Source organism: Lagenorhynchus albirostris, chromosome X, assembly GCF_949774975.1.
Source record: "Lagenorhynchus albirostris chromosome X, mLagAlb1.1, whole genome shotgun sequence".
NCBI lineage: Eukaryota > Metazoa > Chordata > Mammalia > Artiodactyla > Delphinidae > Lagenorhynchus > Lagenorhynchus albirostris.
In genome coordinates this window covers 74,055,532-74,075,622 of record NC_083116.1, presented here as the reverse complement: position 1 = coordinate 74,075,622, position 20,091 = coordinate 74,055,532, and the positions used below count along the sequence as shown (strand labels likewise).

Sequence of the window (20,091 nt, the reverse complement as noted above, 5' to 3'; positions counted from 1 at the left end):
TATCCTGTTCCATTGATCTATATATTTGTTTTTGTGCCAGTAGCATACTGCCTTGATTACTGTAGCTTTGTAGGATAGTCTGAAGTCAGGGAGCCTCATTCCTCCAGCTCCGTTTTTCTTTCTCAAGATGGCTTTGGCTATTCGGGGTCTTTTGTGTTTCCTTACAAATTGTGAAATCTTTTGTTCTAATTCTCTTAAAAATGCCAGTGGTAGTTTGATAGGGATTGCATTGAATCTGTAGATTGTTTTGGGTAGCAGAGTCATTTTCACAATGTTGGTTCTTCCAATCCAAGAATAGGGTGTATCTCTCCATTTGTTTGTGTCATCTTTAATTTCTTTCATCAGTGTTATAATTTTCTGCATACAGGTCTTTTGTCTCCTTAGTTAGGTTTATTCCTAGATATTTTATTCTTTTTGTTGCAATGGTAAATGGGAATGTTTTCTTAATTTCTGTTTCAGATTTTTCATCATTAATGTATAGGTATGTGAGAGATTTCTCTGCATTAGTGTTGTATCCTGCTACTTTACCAAATTCATTGATTAGGTCTAGTAGTTTTCTGGTAGCATCTTTAGGATTATCTCTTTATTGAAACCTGTCATGTGCAGTGACAGCTGTACTTCTCCTTTTCCGATTTGGATTCCTTTTTTTTCTTTTTCTTCTCTGATTGCTGTTGCTAAAACTTCGAAAACTATGTTGAATAATAATGGTGAGAGTGGGCAACCTTGTCTTGTTCCTGATTTAGTGGGAATGGTTTCAGTTTTTCACCATTGAGGACAATGTTGGCTGTGGGATTGTCATATATGGCCTTTATTATGTTGACGAAAGTTGCCTCTATGCCTACATTCTGGATGCTTTTTATCATAAAAGGGTGTTAAATTTTGTCGCAAGCTTTCTCTGCATCTATTGAGATGATCATATGGTTTTTCTCCTTTAAGTTTTAATATGGTGTATCAAATTGATTGCTTTGTGTATATTGAAGAATCCTTGCATTCCTGGGATAAACCTCACTTTATCATGTTTTATGATCTTTTTAATGTGCTGTTGGATTCTGTTTGCTAGTAGTTTGTTGAGCATATTTGCATCTATGTTCATCAGCGATATTGGCCTGTAGTTTTTTTCTTTGTGACATCTTTGTCTGGTTTTGGTATCAGGTTGATGGTGGCCACATAGAATGAATTTGACAGTGTTCCTCCCTCTGCTATATTTTGGAAGAGTTTGAGAAGGATAGGTGTTAGCTCTTCTTTAAATGTTTGATAGAATTTGCCTGTGAAGCCATTTGGTCCTGGGCTTTTGTTTGTTTGAAGATTTTTAATCACAGTTTCAATTTCAGTGCTTGTGATTGGTCTGTTCATATTTTCTATTTCTTCCTGGTTCAGTCTCAGAAGGTTGTGCTTTCCAAGATTTGTCCATTTCTTCCCAGTTGTCCATTTCATTGGCTTAGATTTGCTTGTGGTAATCTCTCATGATCCTTTGTATTTCTGCAGTGTCAGTTGTTACTTCTCCCTTTTCATTTCTAATTCTATTGATTTGAGTCTTCTCCTTTTTTTTCTTGATGAGTATGGCTAAAGGTTTATCAATTTTGTTTATCTTCTCAAAGAACCAGCTTTTAGTTTTATTGATCTTTGCTATCGTTTCTTTCACTTCTTTTTCATTTCTTCCTGATCTGATCTTTATGATTTCTTTCCTTCTGCTAACTTTGGGTTTTTTTTGTTCTTCTTTCTCTAATTGCTTTAGGTGCAACGTTAGGTTGTTTATTCGAGATGTTTCTTGTTTTTTAATGTAGGCTTGTAGTGCTTTAAACTTCCCTCTTAGAATTGCTTTTGCTGCATCCCATAGGTTTTGGAGCATCGTGTTTTCATTGTCATTTGTTTCTAGGTATTTTTTTATTTCCTCTTTGATTTCTTCAGTCGTCTCTTGGTTATTAAGTAATGTATTGTTTAGCTGCGATGGGTTTGTATGTTTTAAGTTTTTTTTCCTGTAATTGATATCTACTCTCAATGCTTCGTGGTTGGAAAACCTACTTGATACAATTTCAAATTTCTTAAATATACCAAGGCATGATTTGTGACCCAAGATATGATCTATCCTGGAGAATGTTCCATGAGCACTTGAGAAGAAAGTGTATTCTGTTGTTTTTGGATGGAATGTCCGATAAATATCAATTAAGTCCATCTTGTTTAATGTATCATTTAAAGCCTGTGTTTCCTTATTTATTTTCATTTTGGATGATCTGTCCATTGGTGAAAGTGGGGTGTTATAGTCCCCAACTATGATTGTGTTACTGTCAATTTCCCCTTTTATGGCTGTTAGTATTTGCCTTTTGTATTGAGGTTCTCCTATGTTGGGTGCATAAATATTTGCAATTGTTATATCTTCTTCTTTGATCTATCCCTTGATCATTATGTAGTGTCCTTCTTTGTCTCTTGCAATAGTCTTTATTTATTTATTTTTTTTAACTGTTGCTTTTCTTTAATTTCTTTTTTTTTAACATCTTTATTGGAGTATAATTGCTTTGCAATGGTATGTTAGCTTCAGCTTCACAACAAAATGAATCAGTTATATACATACATATATTCCCATATCTCTTCCCGCTTGCGTCTCCCTCCCTCCCACCCTCCCTATCCCACCCCTCCAGGCGGTCACAAAGCACCAAGCTGATCTCCCTGTGCTATGCGGCTGCTTCCCACTAGCTATCTACCTTACGTTTGGTAGTGTATATATGTCCATGCCTCTTTATCGCTTTGTCACCGTTTACCCTTCCCCCTCCCCATAGCCTCAAGTCCATTCTCTAGTAAGTCTGTGTCTTTATTCCTGTTTCACCCCTAGGTTTTTCATGACATTTTTTTTAACTCCATATATATGTGTTAGCATACGGTATTTGTCTCTCTCTTTCTGACTTACTTCACTCTGTATGACAGACTCTAGGTCTATCCACCTCATTACAAATAGCTCAATTTCGTCTCTTTTTATGGCTGAGTAATATTCCATTGTATATATGTGCCACATCTTCTTTATCCATTCATCCGATGATGGACACTTAGATTGTTTCCATCTCCGGGCTATTGTAAATAGAGCTGCAATGAACATTTTGGTACATGACTCTTTTTGAATTATGGTTTTCTCAGGGTATATGCCCAGTAGTGGGATTGCTGGGTCATATGGTAGTTCTATTTGTAGCTTTTTAAGGAACCTCCATACTGTTCTCCACAGTGGCTGTATCAATTTACATTCCCACCAACAGTGTAAGAGGGTTCCCTTTTCTCCACACCCTCTCCAGCATTTATTGTTTCTAGATTTTTTGATGATGGCCATTCTGACTGGTGTGAGATGATATCTCATTGTAGTTTTGATTTGCATTTCTCTCATGATTAGTGATGTTGAGCATTCTTTCATGTGTTTGTTGGCACTCTGTATATCTTCTTTGGAGAAATGTCTATTTAGGTCTTCTGCCCATTTTTGGATTGGGTTGTTTGTTTTTTTGTTATTAAGCTGCATGAGCTGCTTATAAATTTTGGAGATCAATCCTTTGTCAGTTGCTTCATTTGCAAATATTTTCTCCCATTCTGAGGGTTATCTTTTGGTCTTCTTTATGGTTTCCTTTGCTGCGCAAAAGCTTTTAAGTTTCATTAGGTCCCATTTGTTTACTCTTGTTTTTATTTCCATTTCTCTAGGAGGTGGGTCAAAAAGGACCTTGCTGTGATTTATGTCATAGAGTGTTCTGCCTATGTTTTCCTCTAAGAGTTTGATAGTTTCTGGCCTTACATTTAGGTCTTTAATCCATTTTGAGCTTATTTTTGTGTATGGTGTTAGGGAGTGATCTAATTTCATACCTTTACATGTAGCTGTCCAGTTTTCCTAGCACCACTTATTGAATAGGCTGTCCTTTCTCCACTGTACATTTCTGCCTCCTTTGTCAAAGATAAGGTGACCATATGTGCGTGGGTTTATCTCTGGGCTTTCTATCCTGTTCCATTGATCTATCTTTCTGTTTTTGTGCCAGTACCATACCGTCTTGATAACTGTAGCTTTGTAGTATAGTCTGAAGTATGGGAGCCTGATTCCTCCAGTTCCTTCTTTCGTTCTCAAAATTGCTTTGGCTATTCGGGGTCTTTTGTGTTTCCATACAAATTGCAAAATTTTTTGTTCTAGTTCTGTGAAAAATGCCAGTGGTAGTTTGATAGGGATTGCATTGAATCTATAGATTGCTTTCGGTAGTAGAGTCATTTTCACAATGTTGATTCTTCCAATCCAAGAACATGGTATATCTCTCCATCTATTTGTATCATCTTTAATTTCTTTCATCAGTGTCTTATAATTTTCTGCATAGAGATCTTTTGTCTCCTTAGGTAGGTTTATTCCTAGATATTTTATTCTTTTTGTTGCAATGGTAAATGGGAGTGTTTTCTTGATTTCACTTTCAGATTTTTCATCATTAGTATATAGGAATGCCAGAGATTTCTGTGCATTAATTTTGTATCCTGCCACTTTACCAAATTCATTGATTAGCTCTAGTAGTTTTCTGGTAGCATCTTTAGGGTTCTCTATGTATAGGATCATGTCATCTGCAAACAGTGACAGCTTTACTTCTTCTTTTCCGATTTGGATTCCTTTTATTTTCTTTTCTTCTCTGATTGCTGTGGCTAAAACTTCCAAAACTATGTTGAATAAGAGCGGTGAGAGTGGGCAACCTTGTCTTGTTCCTGATCTTAGTGGAAATGCTTTCAGTTTTTCACCATTGAGGATGATGTTGGCTGTGGGCTTGTCATATATGGCCTTTATTATGTTGAGGAAAGTTCCCTCTATGCCTACTTTCTGCAGGGTTTTTATCATAAATGGGTGTTGAATTTTGTCGCAAGCTTTCTCTGCATCTATTGAGATGATCATATGGTTTTTCTCCTTCAATTTGTTAATATGCTTGATCACATTGATAGATTTGCGTATATTGAAGAATCCTTGCATTCCTGGAATAAACCCCAAGTGATCATGATGTATGATCCTTTTAATGTGCTGTTGGATTCTGTTTGCTAGTATTTTGTTGAGGATTTTTGCATCTATGTTCATCAGTGATATTGGCCTGTAGTTTTCTTTCTTTGTGACATTCTTGTCTGGTTTTGGTATCAAGGTGATGGTGGCCTCGTAGAAGGAGTTTGGGAGTGTTCCTCCCTCTGCTATATTTTGGAAGAGTTTGAGAAGGATAGGTGTTAGCTCTTCTCTAAATGTTTGATAGAATTCGCCTGTGAAGCCATCTGGTCCTGGGCTTTTCTTTGTTGGAAGATTTTTAATCACAGTTTCAATTTCAGTGCTTGTGATTGGTCTGTTCATATTTTCTATTTCTTCCTGATTCAGTCTTGGCAGGTTGTGCATTTCCAAGAATTTGTCCATTTCTTCCAGATTGTCCATTTTATTGGCATAGAGTTGCTTGTAGTAATCTCTCATGATCTCTTTTATTTCTGCAGTGTCAGTTGTTACCTCTCCTTTTTCATTTCTAATTCTATTGATTTGAGTCTTCTCCCTTTTTTTCTTGATGAGTCTGGCTAGTGGTTTATCTATTTTGTTTATCTTCTCAAAGAACCAGCTTTTAGTTTTATTGATCTTTGCTATTGTTTCCTTCATTTCTTTTTCATTTATTTCTGATCTGATATTTATGATTTCTTTCCTTCTGCTAGCTTTGGGCTTTTTTTGTTCTTCTTTCTCTAATTGCTTGAGGTGCAAGGTTAGGTTGTTTATTCGAGATGTTTCCTGCTTCTTAAGGTGGGCTTGTATTGCTATAAACTTCCCCCTTAGAACTGCTTTTGCTGCATCCCACAGGTTTTGGGTCGTTGTGTCTCCATTGTCGTTTGTTTCTAGGTATTTTTTGATTTCCTCTTTGATTTCTTCAGTGGTCACTTCATTATTAAGTAGTGTATTGTTTAGCCTCCATGTGTTTGTATTTTTTACAGATCTTTTCCTGTAATTGATATCTAGTCTCATGGCGTTGTGGTCAGAAAAGATACTTGATACAATTTCAATTTTCTTAAATTTAACTAGGCTTGATTTGTGACCCAAGATATGATCTATTCTGGAGAATGTTCCATGAGCACTTGAGAAAAATGTGTATTCTGTTGTTTTTGGATGGAATGTCCTATAAATATCAATTAACTCCATCTCGTTTAATGTATCATTTAAAGCTTGTGTTTCCTTATTTATTTTCATTTTGGATGATCTGTCCATGGGTGAAAGTGGGGTGTTAAAGTCCCCTACTATGAATGTGTTACTGTCGATTTCCCCTTTTATGGTTGTCAGTATTTGCCTTATGTATTGAGGTGCACCTAAGCTGGGTGCATAAATATTTACAATTGTTATATCTTCCTCTTGGATTGATTCCTTGATCATTATGTAGTGTCCTTCTTTGTCTCTTTTAATAGTCCTTATTTTAAAGTCTATTTTGTCTGATATGAGAATTGCTACTCCAGCTTTTTTTGGTTTCCATTTGCATGAAATACCTTTTTCCATCCCCTTACTTTCAGTCTGTATGTGCCTCTAGGTCTGAAGTGGGTCTCTTGTAGACAGCAAATATATGGGTCTTGTTTTTGTATCCATTCAGCCAATCTGTGTCTTTTGGTGGGAGCATTTAGTCCATTTACATTTAAGGTAATTATCGATATGTGTGTTCCTATTCCCATTTTCTTAATTGTTTTGGGTTCATTATTGTAGGTCCTTTCCTTCTTTTGTGTTTCTTGCCTAGAGAAGTTCCTTTAGCAGTTGTTGTAGAGCTGGTTTGGTGGTGCTGAACTCTCTCAGCTTTTGCTTGTCTGTAAAGGTTTTAATTTCTCCATCAAATCTGAATGAGATCCTTGCTGGGTAAAGTAATCTTGGTTGCAGGTTTTTCTCCTTCAACACTTTCAATATGTCCTGCCACTCTCTTCTGGCTTGCAGAGTTTCTGCTGAAAGATCAGCTGTTAACCTTATGGGGATTCCCTTGTGTGTTATTTGTTGTTTTTCCCTTGCTGCTTTTAATATGTTTTCTTTGTATTTAATTTTTGACACTTTGATTAATATGTGTCTTGGCGTATTTCTCCTTGGATTTATCCTGTATGGGACTCTCTGTGCTTCCTGGACTTGATTAACTATTTCTTTTCCCATATTAGGGAAGTTTTCAACTATAATCTCTTCAAATATTTTCTCAGTCCCTTTCTTTTTCTCTTCTTCTTCTGGAACCCCTATAATTCGAATGTTGGTGCGTTTAATGTTGTCCCAGAGGTCTCTGAGACTGTCCTCAGTTCTTTTCATTCTTTTTTCTTTTTTCTGCTCTGCAGTAGTTATTTCCACTATTTTATCTTCCAGGTCACTTATCCGTTCTTCTGCCTCAGTTATTCTGCTATTGATCCCATCTAGAGTACTTTTAATTTCATTTATTGTGTTGTTCATCGTTGCTTGTTTCATCTTTAGTTCTTCTAGGTCCTTGTTAACTGATTCTTGCAATTTGTCCATTCTATTGTCCATTCTATCTCCAAGATTTCGGATCAACCTTACTATCATTATTCTGAATTCTTTTTCAGGTAGACTGCCTATTTCCTCTTCATTTGTTAGGTCTGGTGGGTTTTTATCTTGCTCCTTCATCTGCTGTGTGTTTTTCTGTCTTTTCATTTTGCTTATCTTACTGTGTTTGGGGTCTCCTTTTTTGCAGGCTGAAGGTTCGTAGTTCCTGTTGTTTTTTGTGTCTGTCCCCAGTGGCTAAGGTTGGTTAAGTGGGTTGTGTAGGCTTCCTGGTGGAGGGTACTAGTGCCTGTGTTCTGGTGTATGAGGCTGGATCTTGTCTTTCTGGTGGGCAGGTCCACGTCTGGTGGTGTGTTTTGGGGTGTCTGTAGACTTACTATGATTTTGGGCAGCCTCTCTGCTAATGGGTGGGGTTGTGTTCCTGTCTTGCTAGTTGTTTGGGAAAGGATGTCCAGCACTGTAGCTTGCTGGTCGTTGAGCGAAGCTGGGTGCTGGCGTTGAGATGGAGATCTCTCGGAGATTTTTGCTGTTTGATATTATGTGCAGCTGGGAGGCCTCTTGTGGACCAGTGTCCTGAAGTTGGCTCTCCCACCTCAGAGGCACAGCACTGACTCCTGGCTGCAGCACCAAGAGCCTTTCATCCACAGGGCTCCTTAATTTGGGATGAATCATTGTCTATTCAGTTATTCCACAGATGCAGGGTATATCAAGTTGATTGTGGAGCTTTAATCTGCTGCTTCTGAGGCTGCTGGGAGAGATTTCCCTTTCTCTTCTTTGTTCTGACAGTTCCCAGGGGCTCAGCTTTGGATTTGGCCCCGCCTGTGCGTGTAGGTCGCCGGAGGGCGTCTGTTCTTTGCTCAGACAGGACGGGGTTAAAGGAGCCGCTGATTCGGAGGCTCTGGCTCACCCAGGCCGGGGGGGTAGGGAGGGTCACGGAGTGCGGGGCGGGCCTGCAGCGGCAGAGGCCGGCGTGACGCTGCAGCCTGAGGGCGCTGTGCGCTCTCCCGGGGGAGCCGTCCCTGGATCCCGGGACCCTGGCAGTGGCGGGCTGCACAGGCTCCCCGGAAGGGCGTGTGGCTAGTTACCTGTGCTCGCACACAGGCCTCCTGGCGGCGGCAGCAGCGGCCTCAGCGTCCCATGTCCGTCTCTGGGCTCTGCAATCTTAGCCGCGGCTCGCGCCCGTCCCTGGAGCCCTCTCAAGCAGTGCTCTTAATCCTCTCTCCTCGTGCACCAGGAAACAAAGAGGGACGTAAAAGTCTCTTGCCTCTTTGGCAGGTCCAGACCCCTCCCCGGACTCTCTCTCGGCCAGCCGCGGCGCACCAACGCCCTGCAGGCTGTGTTCACGCCACCAAAGTCAGTCCTGTCCCGGCGCTCCGACAAAAGCCGGAGCCTCAGCTCCCAGCCCCACCCGCCCCGGAGGGCGAGCAGACAAGCCTCTCGGCTGGTGAGTGCCAGTCGGCCCGATCCTCTGCGCTGGAATCTGTCCGCTTTGCCCTCCGCACCCCTGTTGCTGTGTTCTCCTCCGCAGCTCCCAAGCTCCCCCACTCCGCCTCCCGAAGTCTCCACCCGCGAAGGGGCTTCCTAGTGTGTGGACACTTTTCCTCCTTCACAGCTCTCTCCCGCTGGTGCAGGACCCGTCCCTATCCTTTTGTCTCTGTTTAGTTTTTTCTTTTGCCCTAACCAGGTACATGGGGGGTTCCTTGCCTTTTGGGAGGTCTGAGGTCTTCTGCCAGCGTTCAGTAGGTGCTCCGTAGGAGTTGTTCCACGCGTAGATGTACTTCTGGTGTATCTGTGGAGAGGAAGGTGATCTCCGCGTCTTACTCTTCCGCCATCTTCCCGGAAGTCTTCAATAGTCTTTATTTTAAAGTCTGTTTTGTCTGATCTGAGAATTGCTACTCCAGCATTCTTTTGATTTCCATTTGCATGGAATATCTTTTTCAATCCCCTCACTTTCAGTGTGTATGTGTCCCTAGGTCTGAAGTGGGTCTCTTCTAGACAGCATATATACGGGTCTTCTTTTTGTATCCATTCATCCAGTCTATGTCTTTTGGTTGGAGCATTTAATCCATTTACTTTTAATGTAATTATTGATATGTATGTCTCTATTACCATTTTCTTAATTGTTTTTTGTTTGTTATTGTAGGTCTTTTCTTTCTCTTGTGTTTCCTGCCTAGAGAAATTTCTTCAGTATTTGTTGTTAAGTTGCTTTGGTGTTGCCGAATTCTCTTAGCTTTTGCTTGTCTGTAATGTTTTAATTTCTCCATCAAATGTGAATGATATCCTTGCACTGTAGCGCAATCTTGATTGTAGATTTTTCTCCTTCATCACTTTCAATATGTCCTTTCACTCCCTTCTGGCTTGCAGAGTTTCTGCTGAAAGATCAGAAGTTAACCTCATGGGGATTCCCTTGTGTGTTTTTTGTTGTTTTACCCTTGCTGCTTTTAATATTTTTTCTTTGTATTTAATTTTTGATAGCTTGATAAATTTGTGTCTTGGCATCTTTCTCCTTGGATTTGTCCTGTATGGGACTCTCTGTGCTTCCTGCACTTGATTAATTATTTCCTTTCCCATATTAGGGAAGTTTTCAACTATAATCTCTTCGAATATTTTTTCAGTCCCTTTCTTTTTCTTCTGGGACCCCTATAATTCGAATGTTTGTGTATTTAATGTTGTCCCAGTGGTCTGTGAGACTGTCCTCAATTCTTTTTATTCTTTTTTTCTTTATTCTGCTCTGCAGTAGTTATTTCCACTATTTTATCTTCCATGTCACTTATCCGTTCTTCTGCCTCAGTTATTCTGCTATTGACCCCTTCTAGAGAATTTTTAATTTCATTTATTGTGTTGTTCATCACTGTTTGTTTGCTCTTTAGCTCTTCTAGGTCCTTGTTAATCATTTCTTGTATTTTCTCTATTCTATTTCCAAGATTTTGGATCATCTTTACTATCATTACTCTGAATTCTTTTTCAGGTAGACTATTTCCTTTTCATCTGTTAGGTCTGGTGGGCTTTTTCCTCGCTCCTTCACCTGCTGTGTATTTCTCTGTCTTCTCATTTTGCTTAACTCTACCGTGTTTGGGGTCTCCTTTCTGCAGGCTTCAGGTTCTTCGTTGCCATTGTTTTTGGTGTCTGTTCCTGGTGGCTAAGGGTGGTTCAGTGTGTTTTGTAGGCTTCCTGGTGGAGGGATCCTGTGCCTGTGTTCTGGTGAATGAGGCTGGATCTTGTCTTTCTGTTGGGAGATCCACCTCTGGTGGTGTGTTTTGGGATGTCTGTGGACTTATTATGATTTAGGCAGCCTCTCTGCTAATGGATGGGGTTGTGTTCCTGTCTTTCTAGTTGTTTGGCATAGGGTGTCCAGCACTGTAGCTTGCTGGTCATTGAGTGAAGCTGGGTGTTGTTGTTGAGATGGAGATCTCTGGGAGATTTTTGCCGTTTGATATTATGTGGAGCTGGGAGTTCCCTTGTGGACCAGTGTCCTGAAGTTGGCTCTCCCACCTCAGAGGTACAGCCTTGAAGCCTGCCTGGAGCACCAAGAGCCCTTCTTCCTCATGGCTCAGAATAAAATTGAGAAAAAATAGAAAGAAAGAAAGAAAGAAGGAAGAAAAAATAAAAGAAAATAAATAAAAGAAAATAAATTTATTAAAATAAAAAAATAATTAAGAAAAAAATTTAAATTAAAACAACAACAACAAAACAATGGACAGACAGAACCCTAGGACAAATGGTAAAAGCAAAGCTATACAGATAAAATCACACACAGAAGCATATACATACTCACAGAAAGAGAAAAAGGGAAAAAATATATGTATATATACTTCTGCTCCCAAAATCCACCTCCTGAATTTGGGATGATTTGTTGTCTATTCAGGCATTCCGCAGATGCAGGGTACATCAAGTTGATTGTGGAGATTTAATCCGCTGCTCCTGAGGCTGCTGGGAGAAATTTCCCTTTCTCTTCTTTGTTCACACAACTCCTGGGTTTTAGCTTTGGATTTGGACCCGCCTCTGCATGTAGGTTGCCGGAGGACGTCTGTTCTTCACTCAGGCAGGACGGGGTTAAAGGAGCAGCTGATTCAGGGGCTCTGGCTCTCTCGGGCCTGGGAGAGGGAGGAGTACGGAGTGTGGGGTGAGCCTGTGGCCGCAGAGGCCACCATAACGTTGCACCAGCCTGCTGTGCACCGTGTGTTTTCCCAGGGAATTTGTCCCTGGATCACGGGACCCTGGCAGTGGCGGGCTGCACAGGCTCCCAGGAAAGGAGGTGTGGATAGTGACCTGTGCTTGCCCACAGGCTTCTTGGTGGTGGCAGTAGCAGCCTTAGTGTCTCATGCCTGTCTCTGTGGTCCACTCTGATAGCCGTGGCTCGCACCTGTCTCTGGAACTCCTTAAAGTGGCACTGTAAATCTCCTCTCCTTGGGCACCAGGAAACAAAGAGGAAAGAAAAAGTCTCTTGCCTCTTCGGCACATGCAGACTTTTGCCCAGGCACCCTCCTGGCTCCCGGCTATTTGTGGCGCACTTGCTCCCTTCAGGCTGTGTTCACGCAGCCAATGCCAGTCCTGTCCCTGGGATCCGACCTCCGAAGCTGGAGCCTCAGGTCTCAGCACCCGCCCGCCCTGGCAGGTGAGCAGACAAGCCTCTTGGGCTAGTGATTGCTGGTCGGCTCTGATCATCTGTGCGGGAGTCTCTCTGCTTTGCCCTCTGCACCCCTTTTGCTGTGCTTTCCTCCGTGGCCCTGAAGCCCCCCCCCTCCACCACCGACAGTCTCCACCCGCGAAGTGCTTCCTAGTGTGTGGAAACCTTCACTCCTTCCCAGCTCCCTCCCAGAGGGGAAGGCCCCATCCCTATTCTTCTGTCTCTGTTATTTCTTTTTTCTTTTGTCCTACGTGGGGAGTGCGTGTGGAGTTTCTTGCCTTTTGGGAGGTCTGAGGTCTTCTGCCAGTGTTCAGTAGGTGTTCTGTAGGAGCTGTTCCACATGTAGATGTTTTTCTGATGTATTTGTGGAGAGGTAGGTGATCTCCGTGTCTTACTCTTCTGCCATCTTGAAGCTCCTCCCCCCTTTTCTTTCTTTTTCTTCTCTGATTGCCATGGCTAGGACTTCCAAATCTATGTTGAATAAGAGTGGTGAGAGTGGACATCCTTGTCTTCTTCTTGGTCTTAGAGGAATGTTTCAGTTTTTCATCACTGAGAATGATGTTTGACGTGGGTTTGTCATATATGGCCTTTATTATGTTGAGGTAGGTTCCCTCTATCCCCACTTTCTGGAGAATTTTTTAATTATAAATGGGTGTTGAATTTTGTCAAAAGCTTTTTCTGCATGTATTGAGATGATCATATGGGTTTTATTGTTCAGTTTGTTAATGCGGTGTATCACATTGATTGATTTGTGTATATTGAAGAATACCTGCATCCCTGGGATAAATCCCACTTGATCATGGTGTATGATCCTTTTAATGTGTTGTTGGATTCTGTTTGCTAGTATTTTGTTGTGGATTTTTGCAACTATATTCATCAGTGATGTTGGTCTGTAATTTTCTTTTTTTGTAGTATCTTTGTCTGGTTTTGGTATCAGGGTGATTGTGAGGTCATAGAATGAGTTTGGGAGTTTTCCTTCCCCTGTAATTTTTTTGAAGAGTTTGAGAAGGATGGGTGTTAGCTCTTCTCTAAATGTTTGATAGAATTGACCGGTGAAGCCATCTGGTCCTGGATTTTTGTTTGTTGGAAGATTTTTTTTTTTTGCGGTACGTGGGTCTCTCACTCTTGTGGCCTCTCCCGTTGCAGAGCACAGGCTCCGGACGCGCAGGCTCAGTGGCCATGGGTCATGGGCCCAGCTGCTCCGCAGCATGTGGGATCTTCCCGGACCGGGGCACGAACCCGTGTCCCCTGCATCGGCAGGCGGACTCTCAACCACTGCACCACCAGGGAAGCCCTGTTGGAAGATTTTAAATCACATTTCAATTTCAGTACTTGTGATTGGTCTGTTCATATTTTCTATTTCTTCCTGGTTCAGACTTCAGAGGTTATACCTTTCTCAGAACTTGTCCGTTTCTTCCAGGTTGTCCATTTTATTGGCATAGAGTTGCTTGTAGTAGTCTATTAGGATGCTTTGTATCTCTGTGGTGTCTGTTGTAACTTCTCCATTTTCATTTCTAATTTTATTTATTTGGGTCCTCTCCCTCTTTTTCTTGACGAGTCTGGCTAATGGTTTATCAATTTTGTTTATCTTCTCAAAGAACCAGCTTTTAGTTTTATTGATCTTTGCTATTGTTTTCTTTGTTTCTATTTCATTTATTTCTGCTCTGATCTTTATGATTTCTTTCCTTCTACTAACTTTGGATTTTGTTTGTTCTTCTTCCTCTAGCTCCTTTAGGTGTTAGGTTAGATTGTTTATTTGAGATTTTTCTTGGTTCTTGAGGTAGGCTTTTATTGCTATATATTTCCCTCTTAGAACTGCTTTTGGTCCATCTCACAGGTTTTGGATCATCGTGTTTTCATTGTCATTTGTCTCTAGGTATTTTTTGATTTCCTCTTTGGTTTCTTCAGTGATCTCTTGGTTATTTAGTAACGTATTGTTTAGCATCCATGTGTTTGTGTGTTGTTTTTTTTCCCTTGTAATTGATTTCTAATCTCATAGCGTTGTGGTCAGAAAAGATTCTTGATATGATTTCAATTTTCTTAAATTTACTGAGGCTTGACTTGTGACCCAAGATGTTATCTATCCTGGAGAATGTTCCATGCACACTTGAGAAGAAAGTGTATTCTGCTGTTTTTGGATGGAATGTCCTATAAATATCAATTAAATCTATCTGGTCTATTGTATCATTTAAAGCTCGTGTTTCCTTATTAATTTTCTGTTTGGATGATCTGTCCGTTGGTGTAAATGAGTTGTTAAAGTGTCCCACTATTATTGTATTACTGTTGATTTCTTCTTTTATAGCTGTTAGCAGTTGCCTTATGTATTGAGGTGCTCCTATGGGTTCAAACTTTTTAAAATAGCGATTCCTAAAAATGAAGACAGATAAAATGGATGTGAAGCAATAACTTTTAAAAAGAAGAGAATTTCTCAGAAATGAAGAAATACATGAATAATATTTAAATTGAAAGGTATTGTCAATTCAGAATAAATTGAATGAAAAAAAGATCAACATTTATCTCAGAAAGCAAACTACAAGTCTAGATGATTTTGAATTTTTTCAAACATTTCAGAAAGAAATAACACCAATATTACACAAACTCTTTCAGAGAATAGGGGAGGGAGGAACAACTCTTTAATTGTTTTATGAGATTGCATAACCCTAATACCAAAATCAGGTAAAATTATTGCAAGAAAATTAGATGTGTATCTCACTCATGATCATAGATGCAAAAATACTTAAAGTACTAGCAAATCAGCAGGGCAGGTTTTCACCTTCACCTGGTTTTGCCATCAGTGTGCACAATTTCAGAGCCAGAGGAGATGGCCTTGAGCAATGACCCATGCTACCCTCCAAGTGTTACTTTTGCCATTTTCCATGTCCTTATGACAGCCACGGGCATTGGTGCTAGCGTTTGTACTGCCAGTTCAGACACCGGGAAATGTGGTGGGAACTGAGTGAGGCAGGTGGCTGCAGCAGCTTGGAGGTGCTTGGGGTGCAGAGGAGCCATGTTGAATTCATGGGCACAACTATGGAAGAATTGGAAAGTATCAATGAAGAAATGGAGTCAATCAAGACTGAAGTTGAAGAAAAGCAGAAGAGGCTCTCCAGGTTTACTTTAGCACTTGAAGAGCTATTGCAAAACCCTGTGGCCTCCTTGAGTGACACAAATGTGAGACAAGGTTTTCCTGAAAATAGCCTGCTCCCAAAAGAATGATTAAGGTATTAAAGGTAACAAAACTTGTGTGCTGTTAAAAACCACATTTCTAAGATGGGAAGCTTTGGTAGTGAGAAAAAGTATGTCTGTATTTCAGAAGAAAGTATATCTTATGCACCTCTTAATGACAAAGAAATACAGAAGGAAAGTCATAATGAAAGTTATCCAAAGAGCACAAGATGTGTAAAAACAATTGATACTCAGAAAGAAGAAACTGAATGGTGATATTCACCAAGCTAACCGTGTGAAAGGCAAAGTTTTGAGAATACAAGATGATCGTAAGGGTTTCACTACTTTTGAAGACAGCAGATTAGTTGAATTTGATTTTGAAATAGAATGTACTGAAAATGACACTCCCTCTGATTCTGATGACACTATGAAGGAATGTCTTCGAATTTTCAGTGAGTTCACACGAAGCAAAGCTCATAAGGGAGAGACTGCTAAGTAGGTTTCAGGAAATGAAATAGAATTAGATATGCTGTATTACCAGAAAATTTCTGGACGAAAAAGAGGAATGGCACACACTGCCAAGTTTGATGTTCCAATCAGTAGAGAAATCACTGGCCCATTCAGGGGACCAGTCCCACCACTAATTAGTCACACTGGAATCCTTCAAGCCCAGCAACAGTCAGTGCAGATAATGGCTGCCATTAAAGGTGATCAGGCTTTTGTTGCTGCCACTTCAGGACAGAAGAAAAGTACATTTGCATGTCCAGCCTCACAGATCCAAAGGAAAGCCTCAGGAGAAAATTCATGTACATCAAACAGCCTTCATGTGGATATAGTTCTTCAAAGGAAAATCCAACTGCAAGGCCAAATAGATCACACTTTCCTGTGAAAAGTATTGCTTCTTTTCCTGTAAAGATGTTGAAATATAACTTGGCTCATCCAAAACAGGCTTTAGGAACATCAGAATCCTTGTCCAAAGTACCTGATGAAGTAAGATAATGCTCTGTCCACCTCCCTTTTTGAGAAGTATTTGAGATTTTATAAAACGGAGGATGAGGCTTTTAACAAGGCTAAAATAGGAGAAAAGGCCACTTACAAACACTGTGGCAGTCAAAATATATATGTGAACATAGCAATAAATATTCTTAAGAAGCTGAGAGGCCAAGATGTGTCTGGAAGCAGTAACGACAAAAAGACAACTGGATTGAAAAAGAATGAAAAGAAAAATGTGCTCACAGGAATTATTCTCTACAGACATCTTAAAGACTACCTTCTAACTGAAGAACAGTTACATGGAAACAACTACCCCCAACCCAACCCTGACAAGCCAGGAAGTGTTCTTTTAAACTCAGGCATGACAAAAAATTCTTGTAAATGATCCTTCTAAGAATATTAGTATGAATGTGCTGTCGATGTGGGAAGATCTATGGCGTGACTTCCACAGGCAAACACAGCAGGGTAGAAAAATGTCATTATCACTTTGGCCAAGTGTTGAGTCATAAAGTTCTTGGTGGCTTAGAAAGGCAGTACAGCTGTTTTGAAGGTGTCCTTGGATCCCCCATGTGCCAGGTTGCCAAGTTTCACGTTCATGATCAAAAAGAAAACCTAGAGGACTTTGTGAAGACTTTTGTTAAGTTCCCACACCCCGACAGGTATCACAGTGTATTTGCTGTGAATTATGAGATGTGCTATACAGTCAAAGGTTTGGAACTTACTCGAGTGACAGTGGTTGATCCTCCAGGTGGTCTATGATACATTTGTGAAACCAGATGAAGTCATTGACGATAACACTAGGTTCTCTGGTGTGGTTGAAGATGACTTGAAGAACACAAAAACCTCAATCCATGATGTGCAAGCCATCTTGTTGAACCTGTTCAGTGCTGACACTGTACTAATTGGACATAGTTTTGAACATAGTCTCTATGCACTTAAGTTAATTCATACTTCAGTTGTGGACATGACAGTTATGTTTTCTCATTGGCTAGGTTTACGTCACAAAAGATCCCTTAAGAGTCTAGTGGCTGACTACCTGCAGAGAATCATTCAGGATGATGGTCACAATTCAAGTGAAAATGCAACTGCCTGCATGGAACTGGTCCTATGGAAGGTAAAAGATGAACTGAAAGGAAAGAAGTAACTACTTTGTCCAAGAACATCTTAAACCTCTGCATTGCTTCTGTGACCCCTTGGCATCCACTGCTGGCAGTAGAGTTTGGTCTATAATAACATGAGGTGTCTCGATGCTTTCAAAGGGAAGAGGAGAAGGAAAAGCACTGTTGAGGTTCATTTATTACATTTTAAAGATTAAATTTCCACAGTGATTTCTAAAGTTGTGACTGGTGAGTAGTGGGGGGAGGAATTAGGTCGTTTGAGATTTGACTCATCTTCATAGGCAGTGTGTGAATAATGGTGAAAGATGGTTTAAAGTTGAAGTAATGGATCCAGGACTTTCACAAAGGTCGTTTCTCAGGTTACTTAAATTTCTTTTTCTGTCTAAATACCTAGAACCATTATACAGCTTGAAGTTAGAAACATCTTTACCTAACAAAATTGTAAGTTTTCTTTGGAGCACCTATACAGAAATAGAAGTAGAGATTTTCCTCACAAAACATATGGAAGTAAATATAAACTTTTCAGTGTACTGTTAACATAAAAGTTTTGGTCATTTGTAAAAAAACGGTACTAGCAAATCAAATTCAGCAATATATTAGAAGGATTTGCATTGTGACAAAGTAGAGTTTATCACAGGAATACAACATTGGCTGAACATTAGAAAATCAACCAATCTTGTTCACCATATTAACAGAATAAAGGAGAAAAAGCACATGAGCATTTCAATAAATGTAGATAAAATGTTTTACAAAATTCACTATCCACCAATGATAAAAAATCTCTTGCAAATTACCAATAGAAGGAACTTCCTCAAGCTGCTAAAGGGCATTTATGAAAAATCTACAATGAACATGATAGTAGTGAAAACAAAAAATTAATGGGGAAAACAAAACTAGTCAATGCTTCCCTCTAGTACTGGGAACAAAGCAACAATGCCACTCTACCACTACCTTTAAAAATTTCACTAGAGATCCTAGATAGTGCAATAGTGCAGGAAAAATAAAGGGAACAAATATTATAAAGAAAGAAATTAAGCTGTTTTAATCTGCAGATTACATAATTGTTTCCATGGAAAATCCTAAGGAATCTACAGAAGAACTACTAGACTTATTAAGCAAATTTAGCAAGTTTGGAGGATACAAGGTTAATGTAAGAACATCAAATGTGTTTTTATATACTACTTGTATAAAATTTGAAAATTAAATACAAAACCATTTTGTATACAATAGTATCAAAAACATAAAATCCTTAGGAATAAATTTAACGAGAGACATACAAGATCTCTACACTGAAAACTACAAGGCATGGCTAAGAAAACTTAAAGAAGACCTGAATAAATGGAGATATATACCACATTTATGGATTGGAAGACTCAATATTATTAAGATGCTGGTTCTTCCCAGACTGATCTCCCTATTCATGTTGAAAGGAATTAGAAAGCTTGTCAAGAGAGAGCACAAAGGTTGTGGCCAAATTTGATAAGATTAGTATGCATCAGCATATCAATGCAAGCCAGGTGCTATTCATCAAGAAAATGGGGAGATTAGTCAGACATCTAAACAGAAATTAGGATCTACTGTTGTCTAAGACAGTAGAAAAATAACCCCAAAGGCATTTCAGAGGCCACTGGTGCTGCCTCTCCCATCATAGGCCCATAGTGAAAGGGCCTGCGGGCAGAATGATTTCACGACTATGCTCCTCCCATTCCTGTCCTAAAATTATCTACCCATTTGGAGGTAGATGGTATAACTTGGCTTCATAGGTGAGGTGTTATCTCTGCCAGTGCACAGAGTGCGTAAGCTATTGGATCATGGTTACCTCCACCTAGATTTTGAAGGATGGAACCATCTGGAGCCACAGGTGCATGACCCAGTCAGAGGGCTACTGCAAACATACTCTGCTAAGGCAATTCCTAATGGAACTCTAGGGCTAGGCTATACCTACAACTGCAGACTGGTAGGTGACCTGTGTGTGTGTTTGATTCTAGCATGGGAGAGTGGCAGGCATGTGACTCCAACACATTAGAGCTGCAGAGTGAACTGTGCCCAGCAAAGCTGTAGGCGAAGGGCTGCTAAAAACTGTGGTGGACCACTGCTCAAGTGTGTCCAGAAGGTACGTTTGCCTGAGTGGTCCTTACGGTTTTGGACTTGCTTTGAACCTGTTTCTCTTTTCTTCTTTCCTATGTCTCCCTTTTAGAATGGAAATGTCTATCATATGCCTGTCTCATCATTGTATTTTGGAAGCACATAACTTGTTTGATTTCATAGGTTCACAGCTGAATAGGAATTTCCCCCAGAATGAATTTTACCTTGAATCTCACCCATATCTCATTTAGATGCTTTAGATGAGACTTTGGATTTAGATTTTTGAATTGATGGCATGTGATAAGGACATGAATTTTGGGGATGGGGAACAGGGACAGAATGTTATGGACTGAATGTTTCCCCTCAAAATTCATATGTTGAAATTCTAATAGCCAGTGTGATGGTATTAGGAAGCTGGACCTTGGGAAGTGCTCAGGTCGTGAGTGTGGAATCCTCAGGAATAGGATTAATGTCCTTACAAAGGAGGCCTGAGAGGGCTCCCTTGCCCTCTTCCACCATGTAAGGATACAACAAGAAATCTGAAACCCAGAAGAGGTCCTCATCCCACCATGCTGGCACCATGATCTTGGACTTCTAGTCTCTAAAACTGTGAGAAATAAATTTCT

The 20,091-nt window shown here is 40.1% G+C and overlaps 1 protein-coding gene across 1 annotated transcript in view; it reads left to right on the top strand.

The window, feature by feature from the left end:
* The window catches only part of YIPF6 (Yip1 domain family member 6), a 67,901-nt gene extending 50,354 nt beyond the window's left edge, over positions 1-17,547 (top strand). Inside the window, exon 7 of the mRNA XM_060137938.1 lies at positions 17,255-17,547. Coding sequence (XP_059993921.1) covers positions 17,255-17,406 — 152 coding nt within the window. The 3' untranslated portion in view covers positions 17,407-17,547. The remainder of the gene's footprint in view (positions 1-17,254) is intronic.
* Positions 17,548-20,091: the final 2,544 nt, after the last annotated feature.